The sequence below is a fragment of the Lissotriton vulgaris genome, chromosome 7 (assembly GCF_964263255.1).
Source record: "Lissotriton vulgaris chromosome 7, aLisVul1.2, whole genome shotgun sequence".
In the NCBI taxonomy this organism is placed as follows: domain Eukaryota; kingdom Metazoa; phylum Chordata; class Amphibia; order Caudata; family Salamandridae; genus Lissotriton; species Lissotriton vulgaris.
Window position 1 is genome coordinate 1,668,562,275 of NC_141695.1, and position 22,287 is coordinate 1,668,584,561.

Genomic DNA, 22,287 nt, shown 5'->3' on the forward strand with positions numbered 1-22,287 from the left:
AGGGTCATGCTGGATAACCAAGTTTGAAATTGTGGCTGTATGGTGGTGTGGGTCGGCAGAAGGAATTCTGTCTTTGTCAATACGGCCATTAGAAAGGTGCTGTACATCCATTTCTCAATTAGATCGAAGCTGCTTTTGATTCAACTAGGGGTCTTGCCCCAGGGATGTTTAAGGGTGGAGTAGCATTCCACTAGCCTATTAATAGATCTTGATAATGTCTCTACCTATGGATTCATTGTTCCAAATAGAGGTTGAAGGGGGGAGGAGGAGGTCAGACCACTATTGCACTCTTCAGGAAATGGGTGCTTTCTGGGATCTAGAGTTTCTCATTTAGATGAGTTGACAGTGGCTGCTGAGATAAGTCTCCCATGAAACATATGCATATTTCTAGGGTGTAGATCAATACTTAACTTGGTGCCATGGATTAAAGAGCGATAGAGCTCAACTAGGAGGTATCTGGGTCAGTTTTATTGTTGATTAGGAGGAGGGCATATTCTTTAAGGGCAGTGGTCTCCACGCTACAGTGTGGTGTGACGCCAGTTTGGTAGTCCGCTAGAAGGGTATTCTGGTAGACCTGACATGGCTTTCTCGAAAACTTTTCAGATGGAATGGAGCTGGGTAAAGGGGTGATAGTTGTCAATCTCCTCTGCAGTGAACACACTGGAACATACATGCTCTCTCTTTGATACAGTTGCACACTCCTGACTCTGATCTATAGGGAACACACTAACAAATACCTTCCTTCTCTACCCCTCTCTGACACCCGAGCGCATTACTGAGGTGGGGAATTGCTGAACATACCTTGAGGTCCAGGTGCAGCACATACATCTGGTGCATGTAGGAAATGCCTTCACAGATTTGCCTCACAAACACCATAGCATCCATCTCAGTCAGCTGGTAATTCTCGTCAATGATTCTCTCAAAAAGCTCTCCGCCCTCCACACTGAAGAAAGGAAAATTACATTGACTGAAAGGGAGAGTACGGCTCAAGGCAGGTGAGACAGCTACTACACCCTGACTTCTGACGCTACCTTTTCGCAATGCAGAATGGCAAACTCTAATGATATCAGCTGTTAACACGATCAAGCACTTTAAACACACTTAGAGCATCCTTTCCCAGTGCAGCACTGAAGACCACTGACTGCTACCTTTCACAGGCACTGTAAAAAAAGATGTTTATGTTTTTGACACCACAATGTTGTTAATACTGCTGCCAACCAATGTTCTGCATAAAGAGATGGATACATTGATCCCTCCCTCCCCCTTGCAGAGTACCACACTGTTAATTCTAATGGCACCCTCTTTCACATCACATAATAGAATCTACTACTGCTGACACAGTGTCCTTTTTTGTCCTTTGATCCATGTATAATGGCTTCTGTACCCATCTTCTTTGGATGTCTATATATGGTCTTCAAGCCAACTGCAGAAAAGGGCCCTCAGAGGATGCCTGGGGAGAACTCTGCAAACGATCTGGGCGCCCCCGTACTCCGCCGTCATGGCACCTCTGGAGGTAGGGGTCCCTCAGGGGTCTATTCTTAGCCCCCTGCTTTTTTTTTTTTGTAAAATTTTTATTTTGCAAAACACAGAGAAAAAAAAACAGTGAACAAAAGGTACCACCTCGGGAGCACAGATGGTCCCACACAGTGGGAAAGCAGTAAATTAAGACGAGGCAATAATGCAGTGCGAGAGAAGTGAGCAAATAATAGGCTCCAACATCCGCAAGACGGAGGCAGTCGCATACGTAGCCCCAAGGCGGGGTGCTCTGTTAGGTCAGCCAGCAGAAAGTCCAGTGTCACAGAGCCGTCGAACTGAGCCTCGTCCCAGCAGCACAGATGTCCCGTTAGCAGTACACAAACTCAACTTCCCGTTTCCCACCCCCCCCCCTCCCATGACGGCGCCTCATTCATTCCCCACTCATCCATCACACATACTTAGAGCTGAAATAGATGTAAGGCCCTCAAGGATGCTGGGCACACTGCCGAGGGCAAACCAGTAGAGAGAAAGGACACCAGGGGGCCCCAAATGTGTTTAAAGTGTTTGTAGTTGCCTAGGAAGATGTCCGCCATTCTCTCAAGACTCAGGAGCCTCCACAGTCTAGCGTGCCAAAGTGAGATCGCCGGCGCCTCCTTCCGCTTCCAGGCTGACGCCAGCGTGAGCTTGGCAGCGCCTAGGCAGAGCCATAGAATCTTCTTGTCTGCGCGTGTCTGGTGCTCAAGGCCAGGATCTCTCAGGCCCAAGAGAACGAATGCCAAAGAGTTGTCGATAGGATACTGCAAGATATCTTTAATATGGGATAAGATCTCGTCCCAGAAGGGTTTGATGATCGGACAATCCCACCAAATGTGGCGGAAGTCCCCCAGTAGGCCACAACCCCTCCAACATCTGTCCGAGGCAGCCGGGTAGATACGGTGAAGCCGGGCCGGGACCATATACCACTGTGTAAGAGTTTTTAAGTGCGCCTCCCTCAGGAGTATTGAGTGGTTAAATTGCGTCATGTCCCTCCACAACGCCGACCATTCTCCATCAGTGATATCTCTCCCCACCATCTCCTCCCATTGCTCCATGTAGCGCGGTCTAGGGGAAAGGGCAGACCGAAGCAGCAGTTGGTACAGAAAGGAGATGGCCCCCTTCATGGTAGACGTTTTTAGCAGGAAGGCCTCAAAGTCGGAGGGAGGCCTCGTGGCTGCCTCCCGTACTCCCGGTGACGTGGCCCAGTGGAGCAGTTGTAAATGCCTGTATTTTTCAGTTGGCTGCACTTGGTAGTCCCGCATGCAATTCTCAAAGGTCAGGGGGTCAGGGCCGTGGAACAGATGGAGCAGCGCCCGACATCCTCCCTCTCTCCAAGTATCAAAGGGGCCCTCGGCGAGTGCCGGCGGGAACGCCGGGTTGAAATGCAATGGAGTGAACGGAGACGGGAAGGTCGTCCATCGCTCATCCCCCGCCAGGGTGTCCCATACTTTCAGTGTAGTCCCCGTGGGCGTACTGATGTACGCATTCACCGGGCGGTCACGCTTTGGTTTCCAGGCTAGATCCCAGACGGACCGGCCAGCCACGCTCCGGTCCATATGCAACCAGTGTTTTTCGGAAGATTGCTGTGACCATTCTACCATGACTCTCAGTTGGGCAGCTTTATAATAGAGGTGTAGATCCGGGAGGCCGACCCCCCCGTCAGCTCGTAACCGTCGCAGGAGTGCAAACGAAAGTCGTGCCCGACCTCCCTGCCAAACAAATTTCAAAATCAATGTTCTGAGCTGGCTAAAAAAGGAAGTGCTCAGTGGGATCGGTAGGGCCTGAAAAAGATATAAGTACTTGGGGAGAAGGACCATTTTAATGGCATGCACCCGACCTAGCCAGGACAGGAATTTGGGCTTCCACTTCTCCAGTTCGGCCCGCGTCTTGGCCAGCAGGGGCGGGAAGTTGGCTGCAAATAAGCCACCCACCGTAGGAGTGAGGTGGACTCCTAAGTAAAGTATCGAGCCCGAGGCCCAGGCTAGCGGTGTTGTCGCTCTTACCTGAGCAACCTCGGCCTGTGATAAGGTTAAATTCAGGACATAAGACTTGCCGTAATTAACTTTGAAGCCAGCCACTCCCTCGAAGTCCAGCAAGATATCCCGAACGCATGGGAGAGAGTTAGCGGGATCGGCCACCGACAGCAGGACATCGTCCGCAAAGAGAGAAATTTTGTGCTGCTCTCCTGTGAATGGTATGCCCTTCACGCCCTCATGCTCCCGAATCGCCATCGCCAAGGGCTCAATGTTGAGCGCGAACAGCAAGGGAGAGAGGGGGCACCCTTGTCTGGTGCCTCGCGAGTGCTGGAAGAAGGCCGATAGGTGGCCGTTCACCGCCACACTCGAGCGTGGGCTACAGAAGTTTGCCCTCACCATGGTGATGAATCTGTCGGAGAAACCGAACGCCTGCAACGTGTGGAATAGAAAGGTCCAGTCCACGCGATCGAAGGCCTTCTCCGCATCCAGGCCCACCAATACCGCCGGAATGCGGAACCTGTCCGCCTTCTCAATGAGATGAATCACCCGACGCGTATTGTCGTGCGTCTGGCGGCCTTTGATGAAGCCGGACTGATCCGGATGAACAATCGCCGGTAGCAGGTCCTGGAGGCGGCTCGCTAGTATCGCCGAGTACAGCTTCGCGTCAATATTAAGTAAGGCTATGGGACGGAATGAGGTACAGTGCTCCGGATCCTTCCCCGGCTTCGGCAGGACCGTAATCACCGCCTCCGCTAAGGTCCCGGTATTCACTCCGGACGTAGCCATGTCATTAAAGAGGGCGACCAGGAAGTCGCACACCTCAGTCGCGTAGGTCTGATAGAAGACTGCAGTGTACCCGTCCGGGCCGGGGGCTTTATGTAATTTCAAGTTTTTAATGGCGGAGAGGACTTCCTCTCTCGAGATCGGAGCTTCTAACAGGTCGTTCCACGCACTAGAGACCTGCGGGAGCGGCAAGCGTTGCAGGAACTCCCGCTGCGCTGCAGCATCCAGCTCCTCGCCCGTATACAAAGCGGCATAGAAGCGGCCAAATATGTCCGCCTTCACCCCGTCACGATTGTGGAGCACTCCTGCGGGGTCTCTGATCCCCCCTATGTATTCTCGTTCCCGCTTGTCCCGCAGTTGCCGGGCTAAGTGTCTGCCAATCTTATTACCACTGGAGTATGAGTGCCGCCCCAGCCGCAGGAGGGTGAGTTCGGCCCTGTTTGCATAGTGTGCCTTCAGTTTGCCCCTAACCGCTGTCAGTGGACGCAGGGTGACCCTCGAGGGGTTGATCTTATGAGCCCTCTCGAGCTCAAGCACCTCGGCTTCCAGCGCATCCCGCTCCTTCCTACGCAGAGTGTTAAGTTGTGAATTGAGGCCCAAGCACGTCCCTCTGATCGTTGCCTTGAAGGCGTCCCACGTATTCGTCAGAGAAGTGTCCGACGGGGGATTGCAATCGAAAAAATCACGGATGGCCAGGCGCAAGGCACGGTTGGAAACTTCGTCTCTAACCACCAACGCCGGGAAGTACCACTTTCGGCTTGCGGTGTCGGGCGGCGACCAACGGAGAGTGAGCACCAAGAGGCTGTGGTCCGACACCGAGATCGGAAGAATGGCGGCATCTAGAATGTTCCCTCTGAGGGATTGACTAAGGAAGATGTGATCCAAGCGAGAGTAGGAGTGGTGCACATGTGAAAAGAATGTGTAGTCTTTCATGGCGGGGTGAAAAAAGCGCCATCCATCTACTAGACCCAACTCCCCCACCCCTTGCTGCGTGGAATCAGAAAAGACCCCTGTGTCCGCTCTGCGTCCCCCCGAGCTGTCCAAATCCCTGTCCCACACCAAATTGAAATCGCCCAACATGAACAAGAGCCCCTCCGCGAAGTCCCCCACCTTCACCAGCAATTCTTGTAGATACTTGTTCTGACCGGCATTGGGCAGATATACCACCACAAACGTACACAACCTACCCTGAATGTGCCCCTTAACCATCAGCCAGCGACCCTCCCTGTCGTTGCGGACCTCCACAGGTTGAAAATGCAACGTAGCCCTGAACATAAGTGCCACCCCTCGGTGTTTCGTGACAGCAGAGGACCTGTAGATAATGGGGTACGCCCTATGGCGGAGCCTCAACTCATCCTTCCGTGCCAAGTGTGTTTCTTGCAGTCCAACTACATCAAGGTGATGGTCCATCACATACTTCAGAACCCTCTGCCGCTTCTGAGGCGAATTCATGCCCTTAACATTCCACGTCCCTACACTAAGCGGCATAGCAGATACAAACCCCAGAACCCGCTCTCAGCATGCCAAGTGTCATCCGCCCCGCCTCCAGCCCCGCCCCCAGGCAGTAGACAACCAGTTGCTTCCAGAACATTCGCGGCACGACATCACCAACAGTAAAGTGTGCACTCAACAGCAGGCACACAACAAACATCCCCTTTGGCCCACCGTCACGGGTCCCCCCCCCACTGTCCCCAACAACCCCCATCCCAATCCCACCCCAAAAGATATGCAAACCAAACAAAGTGCAAAGTCAAAAACAAGAGTGCAGAAATAATACTCATCAAGACCAGTAGGCCGAAGTCCGTAGGAAGCCTCCCACTCAAGAAGCAGGCCGGGGGAACAAAGACACTATTCCCCATGGCCATAGTCGAGGGCGTCTCCTCCAAGAGTACTTTCAGCCCCCTCAACCAGATGGCCCGGGCCCCTCCGGCGCCGATCCGCCATTTCCCGGGGGTCACGCCGCCCCAGAGCTATGCTGTGTGTCGGCCAACGTGACTGATGCCACCGAAGCGACTGCTGCACCCCGTTCTTGCAGGCTGGCAGAGAGATCCGGCCGTTGTCTGATGGGTGAGCCCCCCACCCTTTGCCATGAAGACGAGCGACGTCGCCTTCGGGACGGGGAAGCCGTCGCGGCCCGCGAAGGCGGTACATCCTCCAGGCTCAGAAGTTCTTTCGCTGCCTGAAGCGTGCGGATTTGAGCGAGGCGATTCTGCCACCTGAAAATGATCCTGAAAGGGTGCCCCCAGGAGTAGGCGATGCCCCTCTCTTTCAGGAAAGCCGTCACCGGTCGAAACTCCCGCCGCTTTTGCAAGGTAGACGCCGCCAGATCTTGGTATAGCTGAGGCCCATGCCCCCGGAACTGCAGCGACTCGATGGCCCTGGCCTTGCGTAGTATCCGTTCCTTAAGCTGGAAATCGTGTACGCACACTAGGATGTCGGGGGGGCCCCCCCGCGCCGTGGCAGGCCTACCCTGTGTACTCTGTCCATCCGAATCTCCTTCGTGTCTTCCTCGTCCAGCACCTGGAGGAACAGCTCCTGGACATACCCCCGCAGGTCCCCAGCCTCACCGTCCCACGGCACCGCCCGTATTCGGATGTTATTTCTACGGGAGCGGTTTTCTAAGTCCTCCGTGTGCAATTGTAGGTCCAGATTTTGCTCGGTGAGGTGAATGATGTCTTGCTGTAGCAGGTGAACGTCGGTGGCTACGCTCAGATCTCGGTCTTCCAGGGTCGCCACCCTCTCTCCTATGCCGTCCACGTCTCTCCGCACCTCCCTCAAGTCGGAGGCTAGCTGCGCCCTGAGTTCGGAGATGTCCTCCTTGATGGAGGCAAACAGCTCGGTCATAAAGGCTTTCGTCGCCGGGGCCTCATCGTCCGATTGTTTCGACGACCCACTCGCTCCAGGGGAAGCCGGTTGCTGGGAAGATTTCGGAGCATTGTCTTTCCCTTGACCCCGTTTGCGCGGCACAGTAGACATGGCGGCTCACAAAGCTCCGACCCGGCGCCACGTGGCGCAGGATAGTGGCGGGCTCCTCAGGCAGTCCAAACGCACACCACGGCGCGCTCTGTAGCTTCCAGCTGTGCCCAGCCCCAAGTGCACAGCTACTCGATTCGTGGGCCCCACCGGAGCCCTGGCAGGGCAAAGCCCAAGCGCCGACGCCTGCTTTCCAACGCCCTCCGGGCCTTCGTGCGACACAAGATGCGCCGGTATCCGCTGGCCAGTTCCGCGCCCTTACTCCACAGTAGACTCGGCGGCCCCCAGAGCTCAGGCTCCGTGCCTCGTGGCCAAGTTCAATGGTGGGCTCCGCCGTTCAGTTCAAACGCTCCCCATTACTTGCTCTGTAGTCGCCGGCTGTGTCCAGTCCCACACGTGCGGTAGCGGGTGGCGCTGACCGCGGATGCCTCCGACTTCCGTGCGCCTCAGTCAGTGCTGGAAACCGGTGCAGCAATACCCCAAGGGCAGGGGGGGTCGATCTGGGTCTGTCGCCAGGCCCACCTGTCGCCGGAATGCAGCTACTCTCTGCTTTCCGTCTGCTCCGACTTCCTCAGGGCAGCTCCAGGGCCCCGCCCACCAACCACGCCGGGCCTCGATGTCAGGAGAGCCCGGGGTCTCACAGGCCGTGGGGCGCTTTCGATCTCAGGGGCGAACTCGGGATCACACCGCCTCGGCGACCACACCAAGGGCAACCGCTCCGTCAGGCGGACTTCCCCGCCGCTTTTTGGGCGGGTGAACTCCCACAGAGTCGTGCTATTAGAAGCTTTGTAGGATCAGCGCCGGAGCGGCACGAAAAGGCATCCTACTCCGCCGCCATCTTGGCCACGCCCCCCAGCCCCCTGCTTTTTAACATCTTTTTGGCCCCCCTGGCAGAGGTGGCGGAGTCCTTGGGTGCTCAGATCGTGTCCTACGCCGACGACACCCATCTCTTGTTTACATGTGGCAGGAATGAGGTGTTTAACGGGACTCTTATCAGAAGCTGTTTAGAGGCAGTTTTTGGGTGGTTTAGAGGGCACGGATTGAAATGCAACTCCGATAAGTCGGAGCTGCTTTTCTTTGGCTGTGCCACTGAACCGAATTGGAAATGCTGGTGGCCGCAAGATTTGTTTCCGCCTGTAAATGCGTCCATCAAAGCTAAAAATTTGGGAATCATTGTTGATAGTGACCTTGCTTTTGGACCCCAAATATCTTGCCTGTCTGGGAAATGCTTCGGCATCCTTCGGATGCTCAGAAAATGTCTCCCCCTGATATCACTCCACCATAGAAGGGTCATTGTCCAATCACTCATTGGGTCCAGATTAGACTATGCAAATGCTCGTTATTTGGGACTCCCAAAATACCTTTTGATGCGTCTTCAAGTAGTTCAAAACTCAGCTGCCCGTGCCATCTACGGGCTCCCTAGACGTACTGGTGCCTCAGATCTGTTAAGAGAATTGCATTGGCTTCCTATAGCTAAGGGAGTCCTTTTCAAAAGTCTGACGTTGGCCTTTAAAGCCCTACATGACATTGGCCCCAGTTACATCAGAAAACGCCTTGCTTTTTATAAACCTAATAGAGCTCTATGGTCTGCCTCCTTGTCCAAAATGGTAGTCCCGACCATCAAACGCGCTAGACAGGGTGGCCGCTCTTTTCGCCACCTGGCTACTCGCGCTTGGAATGAGCTTCCCCTCTCTCTGAGACAGATTCCGAACCGTATGTCCTTCAGAAAGGCCTTAAAAACCTGGCTATTCACCAACTAGGGCCCCCCGTTTTTCCTTATTTTCTGTTATGTTGCTGCCCTCTGCTGACCTCTTCGCCAAAGCGCCGGGACACTCCTTTGGAGTAGCCGTTGCGCTATAGAAGAAATTTTTAACATAACATAACATAACATAACATCATAACTTCAAGTCAGCAATGGCATAGGTTGACAATGCCTGAATAGACAGTCAATAAAACTGCAACTCAGGGGCTAATATTTGTGATTTGGTCCCATTCGGTATGCACTGCATAACAGACTATTTTTTAAAACCTTTCCAGAAGCCATGGTAAAACTATTCAGCCTGAAGCCATAGGGGCCAAGATTGGAACGGTCAGTTCCATCAAAGCAAGGCACACAGGTGTTCACTGCTGTCTCTAAGTAGTCCCATCTGGTCATCTCAGGTATAGCTATCATTTTTAGGTCTGGCTTGACAGCGCATCTGTTGCTCGGCCTTCTGTGATCACCCTAAAAAAGAGCTTTCAGGAGAACAACAGAGAGGGGCTTTAGCTTTGTTGATAACCGAAATATATGGGTTTTTTTGTTCAATAAAATTTTTGTGGAATTTAGTAGGAAAATACATACAAATAAACCAACATTGCAGAGGCTCTGTGATACAAACAGAAGCTGCACACCCCAAAAACCAAAAAAAGAAAGAAACCATAGAAAAATGACAATGAAGAAATACATATGTTTTGATTTTGCACACGTTCTGCACTTCCAGAGAAAAACTGCTTATGCATTACCCTCTAACAGCTGTAATAATTTGTTTATCAAGTTGCCGGAACTCTTTATCAAGTCTAACTCTTTATCAAGTCTAACTATTGTGTGTTACTGTAAATATATGCCACTGTAGTTATATATGTCTACTAGATAATTAAGGTGTTTTTTATAATCTGGTAGCAGCACAGATGGGAGGAGGGGAGTCAGATGGAATTTGTTGCTGTAAAGTAGCCCCTGCTTCATCCCGCCTTCTCTTTCCGTCATCTATTTCAGAGATACCTTAACACAGCATGTCTTCCCTGAACCCTAAAAACTCCTTACTACAACTTCAAGCTACCCTTACAGGAACCCTAAAGACCTCCACCTATCCCTTGATGCTACCCTTCAATGAACCCTAAAGACCTCTTACTACCTCTTAGTGATACCCATACCGGAACCCTAAAAAACCCTTACTATATCTTACATCTACCCTTCCAAAAACCCTAAAACCCCCATGCTACCCCTCAACGCCATTCTTCTCTGAATTGGAGACCCTTACAACTCCTTAATGCTGCCCAACCCTGAACCCTAAAAACCATCACTCCTTGTAAAAAATACCATTCCTTGAACCCTAAAAACTCCTTCCTAACCCTTAATGCTACCTTTCCCTGAATCCTACAACCACTTACTCTTCCCTAATGCTACCCATCCCTGAACCCTAAAAAAACCTTAATATCCCTTACTGCGACCCTTCCCTAAACCCAAAAAACCCTTGCTACCAATTAGTGCTACTCTTCCCAGAAACATAGAAACCTTACTACCCCTCAATGCTATCAATCCCTGAACACCAAAAATCCTTACTACTCCTTAATGCTAACCTAATGTGAACCCTACAAACCATAACTACTCCTTAACCCTACCTATCCTTAAAACCTCAAAGCCCTTACCACTCCTCACAACTACTCATACTTAAAGGTTAAAAACCCCATACTACACCCTTAACGCAATCCTTCCATGAACTCGGAAAGCACTTATGCCCCCTCAATGCTACAGATCCCTAAACTGTAAACCGTAAAAATCCTTATGATCCCATACAACTACCCTTCCCTGAACAAGAACACATTACTACCACTTAGCACTACCCACTTCTGATTCCTAAAAATCGCTTATGACTCACTACCGTTACCCTTCTGAACCATGAAAACCCTTTACTACCCCTTACTACAACCCATCGCAGAACCTTAAAAATCCATTCCTAACACTTAATGCTACGCTTCACTGACCCAAAAAAACTCCCTACTCACGTGACCCATTCAAGAAACCTAAAAACCTATGCCTAAACGCTACTCTTCCTGAACCTTACAAACCTTTCACTACTGCTTAACACTACCCATCCCTGAACCCAAAAGTTCTTACTAACCCTTAACCCTACCCTTTGAACTTTAAAAAACATTTACTACTCCTAAATGCTACCGTTCCCTGAACTCTATAAACTCCATGCTACCCCTTAAAGCTATCCATACCTGAACTCTGAAAAAACTCATACTACCCCTTAACACTACCCTTCCGTGCACCTTAAAAATCCCTTACCACACACAGCTACTGTTCCCTCAATCCTAAAATCCCTATACTATCCTTCAGCACTGCTCTTCCCTGAACTAGAAAAACGTACTACTCCTGAACAGTAATCATCCCTGATTTCTGAAAACCCTTACTACTCCTTAAAGCTAACCATCCTTGAACCCAAAAAACCTCTAACTACTCTAAAAACTGATCCTTAAAAACTCCTTACTACCCTTAATTGCTACCCATCCCTCAACTCTTAAACACCCTTAATTTTTTTTTTTTTTTTAATATATCTTTTATTGAAATCACAGAATAAAAGGCAATTCCATTGGTACATCATGCGGTTGTTCACATCTCAAGGATGTCTGTCACAGTTGCGGGGCACATCACAATTCTCAATGGTACAGTGTTACATACAGTTCAACGATGATGTAATATAACTGTTCCCGTCTGTTCAGTATATTGTACAAATTATTTCAATAAAGAATAAGAAAAAAGAAATGAATGAACATTGTGAAACAGGGGCCAAGCCGAAAAAGGGGGCTGAGGTGGGAGTGTGGTCATCGATCGCTCGGATGCTGGGTGCGTGATTTAGGGCTGGGACCTGTCTGTGTATTGTGGAGCCATGGGTGTCTTGGAGTGGTGTTGGTAGGTCGTCTCTCAGCGGCGGGGAGGGTCAAGGGGCTCGGGGCAGTGGGCGTGGAATGTGCTCAGGGCGTCAGGTGGAGTTGCCCTGCGTTGGTTACTGTGTGTCTACGCCTCCGGGTGCTGCAGTGGCATCTTGAGGTTGGGTGTTTAGGTCTCTACTGGGGGTGTCAAGGTCACAATTTATGGTTGTTGTTGCGGCGGACTCCGTTTGAATATCTTTGTGCAAGGAGCCTAGCATTTCGTCCCACAATGTTGCGATCGGGAACTTCTGCAGTCCCGCAGTTTCCTGATTGCGCAGTGTGATGCTTTCTGCCTGCGCCCAGTTGTCTAGGGAGGCACGCCAATGCGTCATCGGGGGGGGGGGGGTGTTTCGTTTCCAGTGTTTCGTGATCAGCCGTTTGGCTGTTATGAGGCCTAGATCCCAGAAACGAGAGGGGACTTTGTTGTGCTTGGTTCGTTTGTATATGCCTAGTATGCATGCCTCCCACGTGTGTGGTATTTTCATGTCGGTGCAACGTTCCAGTATCGGTAGTAGTGTCTGCCAATATGTTTGGAGGTGCAGGCATCGCCATAGCATGTGCAATATGTCTGCGCCCTCCAGGGCACACCGCGGGCAACTGACCGCGGCGCCTGGGAAGTATGAATTAATTTTGTCTGGGCATAGGTACGCACGGTGCAGAATGTAGAATTGGATTAACTTGAATCGTGCATTTCGTGGGATGTTTCTCGGGCCCGTTAACATCATTGTCCACTCCCCCTCTGTACAGTCCCTGCCCCTGTCAGCCGCCCACTTGTCTCGTAGTGGCTGTAGGCTTTGTTGTGTGTGTGACAGTACTGCGTAGGTCAGCCAGTGTACTACATGTGTGCCATTTCCCATGACATGTAGATGCTGTATTAGTTGGTGTGTGGGTGGTTCCTCCGCTATTGTTCCCCACTTTTGCGAGTATGTCAGTACTATGGAGGCGTGTAGTAGAAACTGCCCCGCCGGGAGACCAGTATCTTCAGCCAGTGTCGCAAAAGGTAGTAATGCGCCATCGGCATATAGGTCCGCCATGGTGTCCACCCCTGTGCGTGTCCAGTGTTCTAGTACTGCCTCTGAGATGACAGTCGAGGCTGTGGGCGTGCCCAGGAGTGGCAACGCGGGTGCGTACGGTTTAGTATGTTTAGTGAGCTTCAGGCTCCTGGTGTAGCATGTAACAGCCACGGCAGTGTGCAGTTGAGTCGCTCTTCTGGTGGTTGCCAAGGGGTGGAAGAGGGAGTGGATCTGGGTGTGTGTCAACATACCAGCAGCCGTGGCTGTGTCTGCCAGGTTTCTGCCCACTAGCCAGGCCGTCACCCTCTGTAACTGCGCCGCTAGATAATAGAGTTCTAGGTTTGGTACTGAGAGGCCCCCATCATTTACTGGGGCGTAGATCTTCCTCAGGGCCACCCTGGGCCTTCCGGTATTCCATAACAGGTCCCTAACCATGGTCTCCAGTTCTCTGAAAGTGCGGGCTCGGACATATGTTGGGATGTTGGCAAAATAGTACAGGAGTCTGGGTAAGACGATCATCTTCGTCAGTGTCACTCTGCTTGGTACATTAAGTGGGAGCGTCTTCCAGATGGAAATCTGGGATCGAATGGATGTTATGGCGCGTGTGAGGTTGCCATCCAGGATGTCCTGGGGTGTTCTATAGATGTATATGCCTAGATACTTGAACATTGTGTGGTGCCATGGTAGCCGTTCGCCTTGGATCACTATCTCTGTGTCCGGGATGTCTGGACCGAAAGCATACGCCGCTGACTTGGCCCAGTTGACCTTAAGGCCCGACACGGTTCCAAAGGACTGGAAGAACTCTTAAACACCCTTAATGCTACCCTTCCAAGAACACTAAAACCTCCTTCATACCCCTTAACAGTACACTTCCCTGAACATTAAAAACCTTTATGCTACACTTCAACAAGCACTAGCAACCCTTTGCTTCCACTTAAATCTACCCGTTCCTCAACACTAAAAACCTTTACTATCCAGTAAGGATACCCTTCTCTAAACCCTACAAATTACTTAATGCTACCTTTCCCTGAACCCTATAAACTCCTTACCATCCCTTATTGCTCCCATGTCTACCTGCAAAAAAAAATGAATTACCCCTTAAAGTAATCCTTCCTTTAACTCTACAAATCCATTACTACTGCTAACGATACCCATCCCTGAAACCTAAAGAGGTCTTACTTCCTTTTAAGGCTACTGTTCTCAGCACCTTAAAAACTCCTTTCTACCCCCTTATGCTACCCTTTCCAGAGCCCTAAAAGTCCCTTAGTCAGACATTGTTCAGGGGACCACGGGGGAAGCAGCAGCCACTGGGCACAACTGTTGGAGTTGGGGCCTTTTACTTCGGCTTTCGTGGAGCTGGCCTTACAAAGGGCCTCATTTAGATTTTGCTGGACTGGTTACTCCATCACAAGGGTAACGGGCATCCTGTCCGCCAAAATAAAAATCCCAATATGTTCTATGGGATTCACATTTGGACGGACGGGATATCTGGCACCGTTGTGACAGAGTAACTCGTCCGCCAAAATCTAAATCAGGCCCTAAGTCTCTGCAAACATCAGTGGTAGAGTAGGTCAATCCGGCTTCTCAGGCAGGTTAGTGTGGGGGTTACTTAGGCTCACAAATCAATACCAGTCCCAGCAGCAGTGCAGTAAATCAATGTCCAGCCCAATGCTTCTCTTTATAGTAAAGACAAGTATATTATTACACACAAAAACATTGAAATCCTCCACACAGGAAATTATGATCGAATACCCACCCCGCTGATCAGACAGTCCCTCTCTCTAGTGGCTATCCCGTCTGGTATTGGGTTTGCCCCTTTATAGCTAGTTCTTATTATATCAGGTAAATTGGTGTTGCAGCTTGTGTTCCTCTGTCCCCTCTGGTACGTCTGATAATCAGGTTGAACTCAGGTTCTCCCGGGCATAGGCCCGGTCCGTCTCTCATCAAGTTCAGGTTTAGTAGCTGCACACCATGCTTAGCCTTCCTAATTTCTCACCAGCCCGTGGATGTCATGTTGGATTGTGGTTGGCCTCTCTGCAGCATTGGAATCTTCCCCAGCTGCTCGGAAGCTCCCAGGAGTACACAGCAGTGCAAGCAAGGTGAGAGACAGAACTTGCTTCTCCCACGGTGGAGGGATCTCACTAGCAGCAGTCGTCTTTGGCATCACAGTAGCTGGCCACTTAACGCATCGCTCGCAGAATCACTGCAGGAATTGGGACTTCTGAAGATAACCCTCTTCCGGGTGGCCTCAGCAGATCTCGGTTTGCCCTGGCTGTCCAATGAGTACTTGGTGGTCTTTCCTGGGTGTTATGGCCACATGCCACAGGGTGATGAGTTCCTTGATGTGACAGGCTCCAGGCATTATCATTGGCATACAGCGCCTGGGGCAATGGTATCATGTCTTCATAAGGCAGACCTCATGTGATTCCTTTGGGGTAGGCTGAGTTCTTCTTAGCCTGTCTTGATGCAGTGACACAATTGGCAGGGTTGCGGTCTCACAGGACACCTTCTTCAGGACATCTTCTGGCACAATGACACACTTGGCAGTGAAGCGGTCACACAGTGCACTTACGGGGCACAGAGGCTGATCCCACCTTCAGTTGGGCCCATCACATGAGCACACTGCTGCAGGGGCCAGGCAGCTCCGACCAGGATTGGTCACAAACATTGCACCACCCAATCTATGATCACAGTGATTCCTTTGGGGCTCTTGTTTCATGAGTCTCTGTCAGACAGACCCTACACCAGGTCACTCACAGCAGTCCTCCACATTCCATTCCTCCTGCATGGTTGTTGCTTTGTTCCCTTGTTCTCAGGCAGGATTTCGTAGCTCTTAGGACAGTCAGTAATTGCTCCTTCCGATCAGACACCAGGTGATGTACCCTCCCCTCAGGGGAGTTGGCTGTCAGCGTGTCACCAACCCATAGCTGCTTTGTAAACCATGAGTTACGAGTGAAGCACCCCCCTCCTCGGTAGCGGCAAGCATAACAACAAATATCGATGGGTCTTGGGCATCTATGACTATGCTGGTTTCACACACAGAGGCTGTGTATGCCAGGTCTGCTTCATGAAGCTAGTTCGATCGGTTCCCCTTTCACGTATTTTGGCCGCCTACCTTCAAGGTGTGGCCTCTACCTGCAAAAATATTCTTTCCAGCACAACAGTCTTCAGGGGAAGTATCCACCATAAAAGTACAAAGAGGTGCGAGCAGGCTGCACCCAGCTATTTAGGATCTATGCTCACAGATCAGGGAGAGACAAAAATGTGTGCCCCTTCAAAGAGTTAATTTCCATATCAACATATACTGCAGGCCTCACCCTGTACCCCCTGCCAACCACCAAATGGCAGCTAATGACAGTCATTCACTACCCCCTGTATCAGGAAGGGCCCTGGCAATTCTAAGGAAAGCCTGTCTACTCTTTCCTCATCCCAGTGAATTGTGCTTCCCCACCCATCAAAGAGATGCCAGCAATCCACATATGCTGCCTGGTGGGATAGTGACCTCTCTCCCATCTTGTACTCATCTCTGGCTGCGGGCTTCCAAAATGGAACTCACAGGCCTGCAATAGCTGTGCATTGCAGACTACTGTTAATAGCATAAACGCACATGTGCAACGCATGGGATTTTGTGTTTCAGGATTCTGGGTTCATCATGAGCAGCAAAATTTAGGTGAGTTCCCTGGGGAATGCTCCTCGTACCGCCCTATATCTGTGCTCAACGCAGAAAGTAAAATTCTAGCAAAGCTTCTGGCAAATCGCCTCATCTGTCCGATCTTATTCACCCGGACCAGTCAGGGTTCATGCCCCACAGGAACACCTCGCTCAATCTCAGACGGGTGCACGGGGTGCTAGCTAAAGCGGATGACATCGGCGAACCTGCAGCTATATTGGCGCTTGACGCGAAAATGGCCTTCGACATGGTGGAGTGGGCCTATCTCTTTGAGGTTCTTCAATATATGGGATTCGGACCCGTCTTCATCTCCTGGATCAAATTGCTGTACACTGCACCGGTAGCACACGTGGTAGCGAACGGCCACATCTCACGCTCCTTCCCACTCAGGCGTGGCACCCGACAGGGATGCCCTCTTTCCCCCCTTCTTTTTGCACTCTCACTGGAGCCTCTGGCTATCCGCATCAGGACTACCCCTTTACTTAAAGGGATTAAATGGAGGGAGGGCTGGGAGGACCGCATATCGCTTTACGCGGACGATATGCTGGTATACCTGACGGACCCCGATCAAGGCATACCGGCCCTCTTGCGCCTCTGTAATGACCACAGAGAGATGTCAGGCTACACTATTAATTGGAGTAAATCAGAATTGTACGCCCTGACGGGTGGTCACCCAACGCTTGGTCCGGACTGCCCTCTGCGGTTGGCCGGCTCCTCATTCAAGTACCTTGGTATCCACGTCACGGGTGACCCGGCAGAACACGAAAAACTGAACCTCATGCCACCGCTGGACCGCCTCAAACAAGATGCAAGCTTCTGGGCGGGATTACCGTTGACGATGCTAGGGAAAGCAGCCCTGTTTAAGATGAAATCCCTGCCCCGCTTCCTATATATCCTAGACAATACCCCATTTGCTGTACCCCAAAAATACTTCAAGAGAGTGGCGGCAGTGGTCTCTGGTCTGCTGTGGGGCAACCGCCCGGCGCGTATAGCACACGCCAAGCTATGTAGGAGCTGGTACGAGGGCGGCATCGCACTCCCCAACCTTTATCTCTACTACTGGGCGGCACAGCTCAGACCGATCAACCAGTGGCTGCATGCATCGCAATCGGATCCAGCGTTCCAGGCAGACAGGGCCCAACTGGGCACCAATAACCTGCTGGCACCGCTTTATGATAGACGGAAACTCAGACCGCTGAAGGGCCCTAATAGGCTCACAGTGGCCACCTGGCACGCAGCCACCGCTGCGCTAGGGTGGAAAGACACACTCACTAAGCTCACTCCACTCTGGGACACACGAGCCCAAGGCAATCTTCGGACCAGTAAGGGGTTCTCCCGTTGGGACGATATCGGCATCTCTACGGTGGGGGACATGTGGGAGTGTGGGGAAGTCATTACCTTCGCCCGTCTGAAGGAAATCTATGACCTAGGGCCGCATGAAACCTACCGGTATGTCCAAATCCGTCATGCATTACTGGCAGCTATCCCGGCGGGATCGACTCTCCCCGAGTCCTCCCCGCTAGAAGATCGCCTTCTGACGGACTACATGATAGAAAAGGCCACCTCCCTTACTTACCGAAAACTCCTTAACAATTCCCCAGACCCGCTAGTGCCTCTTAAGGAGAAATGGGAGCAGGAGGTGGGCGAGCTAGATGAACATGAATGGAACGAGGCACTGGCGTCCCCTAAAGAAGCGGGCATATCGACTAGAATGAGGCTCGTCCAACTCAAAGTTCTACACAGAACATATTACACCAGGACTCTGCTTCACCGCATACAACGATCCCCTGACCCCTTCTGCTTGCGAGGCTGCGGGGAGGAGGGCACACTCTTCCACACATTCTGGGACTGTTCAGTTATACACACCTATTGGCGTCAGGTCATGCGCACTGTGTCACAGGTGCTGGAGGTCTCGGTGCTGCCGGAGCCGCGGCGATGCCTCCTCAATGTGTGGGAGCCAACTGACTTGTCCCGGCATGGCCGCCTCTGGGTAACATTGGGGATGATGATGGCCAAGAGAGACATCGTGCAGCGTTGGGGGGTGGCGGACCCCCCGACGGCCTCACAATGGTGCGTAAATATGGACAGGGCCATGATCACAGAACGGGCAGTTTACTTGAACAGGGCTTGTCCGGCCAAATGGAACAAGGTGTGGTCCCCATGGAACGCATACCGGGGCGACATCTGCGATCCGCTACCTGAAGATGACCCACTGGACTCAGACGAGGAAGACGGGTTGGGATGAGGAGGGCTGATTAGTGTGGGGGGGTACTTCCGGGAGGGATGGGGGGGTAAAAGATGGTTCGCTCACACCCTACCTTGCCTTGTGGGCGTGCATGAGGTTGGTTTCAACTCAGGAGTAAACTCACGTCTAACCGGCAATAAGCATACTCATTGATCGTGTTGTGACTTCCCAAAGTTTTGAATGTTCTTTCTTTAGGTACAAAACAGAAAATGAAAACCTCGTTCACCAAGCATGGACCATTTGTATTTAACCTTCACCACTTGTTTACCGATCTTTACCTTCATGACTACCTGCACAAATGTATTGTAAAGAACGTTTTTCTTTGACACCTTGAGTAGCGGCCGGCCCATTCGGGTTGTAGGCGACAAGCTGTGTAAAACTGTGAAGGTATAATAAAGGTTTTCAAAAAAAAAAAAAAAAAAATTTAGGTGAGTTGGCCAGTAGGCGTGCATTCACAAGAAACAGGTAAAAGGTCTGTCACTCTAGTTGTTTGGCACTCGATATGCTGCCACCACTGCCCGCCACACATGAAGGCCATGTCAGGTACGATAGTCCTCTGTCACTTAAGAGAGTACACTTGGTGCGCCCCTCCTGGTGTGTTTCAGGATTAGATCCAGAACCGAGCATTGTCCAAAGGCCAGGCCTAGGTCAGTGCATGCACACGAGATTGTGTGGGTGGCATGACCGCAAAATCAAATAACCAGGACCACAGGTATGCAGTTCGGGTACATAGGGCAGGGAGCACAACTGTATATCATGCAGGGAACACTCCAGTTGCAACATCCTTACTACCCCGTAATGCTACACTTTCCTTAGCCCTTCAAGCGCCTTACTACCCTCAAAATGCTCAGTCAGGGACTCTGCCTGCTGAAAGCAGCAGGAGTCTTAAGAATGGAGGGGCATATTATCAAGAACTGCGATAAAATTATCGCCGCTAATAATATGCCCTTGTGAATTCCCATAGCATCCCAGGTTAACACCAGAACCTGGGCTGATATGGGAATTCACAAGGGCATATCATCAAGCCCATTATCGCCGTTTTAGCGGCAGTTTCCTGCCGCTAAAGCGGCGATAATTTTATCGCCGTTCCCGATAATATGCCTCGAAATACTGGGAAGAACAAGAAATCAAATAACTCATCACTTCTAAGGGGATTCTCAGGCTCCCACTTGTGATCCCTGTTATTGATATCACCACTTCCCTCCCCGAAGTTATCAGAGCTCCTTGAATCGGGAACTCTGGGGAGGTGTTACTAGGTAATTAAAGAATGTTGTTATAAGGCACATAGGGGCATATTACCAACAACTCGCAATATTTATCGCTAAATAGGCTTAGCGACAATTTTTCTATCGCCAAGCATCACCAGATTTTATCGCTGAGATAACGTGCTATTAGCAACGTTTATCTCAAAAGCGATAAAATTTCCAGCGATGGCGGCAAAATCCGTGAATATCGCTGAGAATACAGCGATAATCACGCATTATCGCTAACAGGGTCTTAGCCATTATATCCACCTCCCATTGGATATAATGGCCAAGAACTGGTCTGATGGGCGTTATTTTTTGGAGATATTCGTGCTTAGCGCGAATATTTCCATCGCTACGCCTGCCTTGCTAATAGGCGATAGCGATGTTAGCGACTGTTTTCAGTTTGGGTACGCCCACTTTGCATGTCATTAGCGATAAATATCGCTGACATGCAAAGCGGGCCCTAAACCACTCGCATTCGCCTCAAAGCTGTCGCTAACATCAGTTAGCGACAGCTTGCTAATAGGGCGATGTAATTATCGCCGCTTAGCGGCCGAAAACAGCCGCTAAAGTGGCGATAATATCATTTCGCCAGGCTTGGTAATATGCCCCATAGTGTTGTTGGGCTACAAAGAAAAGCTTAGCTCCTGAAAGATTTAAAAGAGTGGTCAGTAGAACCACTTTCAGGCAGCCGCTGCGCCTGCAGGTAAGTACGGCGGGGCGGGGGAGTGGTGGGAGGATGTCGACAGATGCCGTAGTAGGAAAAATTAAATGAATCCTATTCCGTCATCTGTCGACACACCCCCTCCCCCGCCCAGCCCCACCATGCTTACCCTGCAGGAGACGCGACTGCTTTCAGGACTAGGTTTATGTTTGGTGGAACTTTGCTGCCCTTCCATTCAGCATTGCCCCACTTATGGAACCATTTACAGAATGTTCGATGTTTTGCTGTTATAAAGCAATTTGGTAATACTGTCACCTAAACCTATTATCATGACACTATCACAAATTTGGAGATAAATATTCAAACATTGTTTCTATCTCTTTTTCAGCAATTATTGGTGTAAAAAACTATTTGCACCACTTTTTTGCTTGTGATCCGATACTGATAGGCACAGAGTAATACAGTTTCTTTCTCTTAATGCAAGACTAGTGTTGTACTGAAAACCAGTTTCAACATATATCACAGGGCTTTTTACAGCTTACACCTTTTCTAAATAACCCCAAAAGTACTAAGGCCTACAATGTCAAATACAAAACCAAATATTAGTGCATGATTACTGCAAATTTGTTTGCAATATTGGTCTATCTAGGTAAGGTGCACTTCCCATTTTAGGTCTGGCTTGACAGCGCTACTGTCTGGATGACATATTTGTAGCAATTTGTTAAAATATGCATAAAGTGGGCTTTTGTTTAGCTCCATTAAGAACTGTATTAATATCTCACCTCATGCTATTTATTTTATTTTATTTAATGCGATTTTATATAGCGTGAACTTTACCCAAAGCTGTCAGAACGCCTTACATAAGAACCAGTTGCAAAACATAAGGAATTAGGATTACATGCGTTACATAAAAGATACCAACAGAAAAAATTGCAAATGTACAAGATGTAAAGTCACTCAAGGAAGTGATACAAATGTATATACTCTAAGAGTCACATAGGAATGGTAGAGAGTACAAAGGTCTACTGCATATACTAGTGATTAGAGTTATCTCTATATACATATATATATATATACACATAGTAGATTTTCGGTTGTATGACGATCCATCGAAAAGCAACACATCGCGGCCGTTCGCATCGCGGCCAATACATCGCACTGACAGTTACATCGTCAATTTTGTCATCGCACGTCGTTGCAACGGAAATGCGGCCGTGGCCTAGGATCGCGTTTCACATCGGCGACATTACATCGCGCGACGTGACAACGCGATGTTTCACCAAGTAACAAATCTTGGCAGCCAATAGTTTGTTGGGGGGGGGGGGGGGGGGGGTTGGGTGGTATATATTGTGTTGCCCACCATTTTTTCCGCCATTTGTGCCCGTATCCGTACCCTGTGGACAGCCTTTTGAATCAAAAATACTTGGCCCACGTTGTATTTATTTGCGCCACCGGATAAATACCGGTCAGGTCCTCCTGGCACCGCCGCTTGTTGCGGCTGACTATCTCCTT

The 22,287-nt window shown here is 50.4% G+C and overlaps 1 protein-coding gene across 3 annotated transcripts in view; it reads right to left on the reverse strand.

Annotated features, from left to right (window-relative positions):
• Positions 1-22,287, reverse strand: part of MYLK2 (myosin light chain kinase 2) — a 200,944-nt gene that overhangs the window by 104,398 nt on the left and 74,259 nt on the right. For all 3 annotated transcript variants that reach the window (XM_086932687.1, XM_086932689.1, XM_086932688.1), the window contains one exon: positions 802-943. In XM_086932687.1, the coding sequence (XP_086788813.1) occupies positions 802-943 (142 nt within the window). The remainder of the gene's footprint in view (positions 1-801; positions 944-22,287) is intronic.